Source organism: Pinus tabuliformis, chromosome 2_1, assembly GCF_031772625.1.
Source record: "Pinus tabuliformis cultivar Carrire ecotype Pingquan chromosome 2_1, CPIR1, whole genome shotgun sequence".
Classification (NCBI taxonomy): domain Eukaryota; kingdom Viridiplantae; phylum Streptophyta; class Pinopsida; order Pinales; family Pinaceae; genus Pinus; species Pinus tabuliformis.
In genome coordinates, this window is record NC_142299.1 from 404,845,322 (window position 1) to 404,848,657 (window position 3,336).

Below are 3,336 nucleotides of genomic sequence, written 5' to 3' on the forward strand. Positions count from 1 at the left end.
AAGAGTGCCATACTTTTAAAATCTAATCAAAATATTAATTCATAATAAATAAGAACAAGGTTGATATAAATTTTAAATTTTAATTAAAAAATTAATGTTTAATTAGATGTAATAACAATAATCAATATATTTAATTTTTAAAATTAATAAAACTAATCAATAACTTTTAAATATAATTTTACATATCACTATGAGTTAGACGGGACCTGACTCGAGAAATCGAGCCTAATTTTGAACTTTGAAATCAGAACAAGGCTATAGGTCAATCAAGTGAAGAATGGCCCGTTTTAAAATTGGGCCAAGGGAACACTTTGAGCAGCTGAAGGAGAACCTGATTTAGGAATGGAGTTGAAATGGAGATAAGGGGTCAATTAAGGAATCGGGTCCAATCTTTGAAATTGGGAAAAGGCAACACTATGAAATTCGAACAGGTTAAGGAGGCCATGATTTGTTACTCAAGATGAAAGCATAAGTATTTGTGAAAATTTCTAAAGGATAAAAGGTGAAGAGAATTTTGGCTAAATGTGACGGAACCCTTGACTATGTGAAAACTAAGAAAGCAAGGCTTGGTTAGACTTGGTTTAATGTAGCTAGCAACGTAAGTTCTTTGGGCTCAACAAAATCATAACACAATGTATGTGTTGGTTACGTTGCTGGTCAAATTTGATGGCTCCCCACATTGAAGTGGTAACACTGTTGCTAAATTGAGTTCACAACTCCTAACACATCTTCAAAACAAATGTTTACGCTTGTACCTAAATAAGGGAAGGCGCATAGAAGGATTGGGACAATAAGAACTTTCTACCAGTTTGCTTTTCTATTTTTGCCATGGCTTCAACCTTCCCCGTATAATACAAACATCTCATAAGCAAGCTAGTACAACTAGAGATCATTGATCTTTCAATTCATCCCCATCCTTTTTTTGGTGATGTGGTGGTGGAGCTGCGGGGAATCGATCGATGGGCAGACAGATCTGGTACGACAAGGCCGTAACATGGCCTAAATGGGGTTCCACTTTGGAATAACGGGGCTGTAGGCTGGCATCGGTCCTGCAGCCATACCTGCCTCCGTACCCCCCCTTTCGAGCTTTGAGCCGGGGGTTTTTACTTTTTATCATACCTCCCTGTTTTACCCCCCTCATATCTCTGCATGCGCTCTTTGCAACCCGCTCCGATTTTTTACCCTGAACTGCCTTACCCCTCTCTGTCGTTCGATGTGAGGTCTTTGCCGCCGTGCCTAACTTCTTGTTGCAGTCGCCTGTCACTTTCCCCCCGTCGTTTTCCACCCGGACGGTTATCTGCTGGCCCTCTATTCTCGCTCCTGAACGGCTCAACGGCCTCCTGACTGTCGGCGACGGTCCCCGACGGTTACCTGGTTCCGAGGACACATTCATTTCCAAGCAGCTGGCGATGGATCTTGATGAGGTGGACTACTCGGACTCTCCGCTGGCAGACGGATCCATCTGGTGCTCCACGTTCTCGGCTTCTGGAGGTATGTACAGTGAAAGCCTGTCCGCTAGTTTTGAATATCTTGCTCAGTCGTTGGATCCGACCCTTCCTGCTGCTCTCCAGACTGCCGATCCCTTCACCTGGGCTCCTTTCTTTGTTCCCTCATCAGCATCCCTAAGGTTTCTAGCGGAGTGCCTCCACTCCTTCCCCTTTGAAGCTGGCCCCTGAAATCAACAGGATTCTCATCCCCCCCTCTACAATCTGAAGCTCCCCTTGAAGCCCCCCCCACAGCTCCCCTCCCTCTCTCTGCGCCCCTTGCCACATCGGGCAGCTACAACCCCATCCCCCCCTCCCGGAGGCTATCCCCCCCCCTCTCGTTCTCTCTCCCCCCTCCTCCGGTCGATGCTCCTGTTGAACCTAGGGCATCTGCTAACCCTAGCCATATGTCCTCCCACCCGAAGAAGAAACAACGCTGCTTTAAATCTAGACCAGAGGGCATCATTTTGGGGCTTGAAGAAGAGATTCAGTGGGGAGATGCGATGGACCTAGTGGACAGAGTACTTGTGGGTCGTATCCGGGGTAGGAACTACTCAGCGGAAAAACTGAAGACCTGGGCAACAGAAATATGGGGACAATACCTGGCAAAAATCCCCTCGGTCCAAACGTTCATGCGAGGTTGGTTCACATTGAGGTTCGCGAGGGCTGACCACACGAGCTGGGTATTGTCATCCTTCTGGCACTTTGAAAAGGCTCCAGTACTTCTCAAAAGATGGGCGCCCCTCTTCGATCCGGAAATAGAACAAATTGGGGTCGGGCCTGTATGGGTTAGACTCCCGAGCTTGCCTCTTCAGTACTGGTCCGAGGACATCTTTCAGAGAATTGGAAACTTGCTGGGAACTTTCATGGAATCGGACAAATCCTACATTGCGACGGGGATGATGGCATATGCAGGGATTCTAGTCCACCTTGACACGAGAGGAGGTCTGCAGGAACATATCACTATACAGTGGAAAACTTTCTCGAGGAAGCAAAAGCTCGACTATGAAGGGATTCCTTATCGATGTAGGAGATGTCATCAAGTGGGTCACCTCTACAAGGATTGCCCCCTTCTCAATAAGGCCCAACAGGAATCCATATTGCAGGAACATCCCACTTCAGCAGGACCCCAAGCTCCTTAGGCTGTGGCAGCACCAAGGGCAGAGCACATCAAGACCTCAGACACTATGGAGGTGCCGCTTGCACCTTTGGGAAAAAAGCAGGGCAAAATCCCGATCAGGCCACCTTCTTCGCCTCTGACGCGCTCAAGGGCAGCAAAGGGCGTCATTTTTTCATCGGTATGCCTCTTCGCCCTGTTAATTCTGCATTGCATCATGCTTCTTCTTGTTTACCTCTATCCTCCCATATGCCCCCTCCTGTCTGGATCCCTGGCCCCTCATCCCCTTCAGCACTTAACTTGGTGATGGGCTCCCGCCCGCCCCTTCCCCCCTCAAAATCTCTCCACCACTATGTGACCTACCCTCTCCCTCAGCCTACGACTCTTCTCTCCTCCTGCCCCCTTTCCTCCATCCAATCCTGTCCCCTCCCCTCACCCTCTCCCTCGATAAATTCCACTCCGAGGTACTCCACCCGCTCTACAGCTAAACAGAAAGAGCCGGACGCCATAGGTTTGGATTCTGCCCCTACCATCCTCTCGCCCAAACAGGGTAGAGGTCGACCCTCCAATATTCACAAGGCTAAAGAACAAGCTGGGGACGAAGTGATCCAGGGTAAACAACACACCATTGAAAGGGTTCTTAGAGCAAAGGACACCCTTCCCCCCTCCCCTCCATGAAGCTCTTATCCTTCAATTGTAGAGGGATGGCCAACCCCGAGAAAAAGCTGGCCCTGA

General features: G+C 48.4%; 1 protein-coding gene across 1 annotated transcript; it reads left to right on the forward strand.

Moving 5' to 3' along the window:
- The first annotated feature begins 1,987 nt into the window (after positions 1-1,987).
- On the forward strand, positions 1,988-2,626 carry LOC149200597 (uncharacterized). The gene has a single exon (XM_089400998.1). The coding sequence runs from the start codon at positions 1,988-1,990 to the stop codon at positions 2,624-2,626; it is 639 nt and encodes a 212-aa protein (XP_089257124.1).
- The last annotated feature ends 710 nt before the right edge of the window (positions 2,627-3,336 follow it).

Coding starts and splice junctions, on each gene's coding strand:
- LOC149200597 (XM_089400998.1), top strand. CDS start 1,988: ATGGACCTAGTGGACAGAGTACTTGTGGGTCGTATCCGGGGTAGGAAC.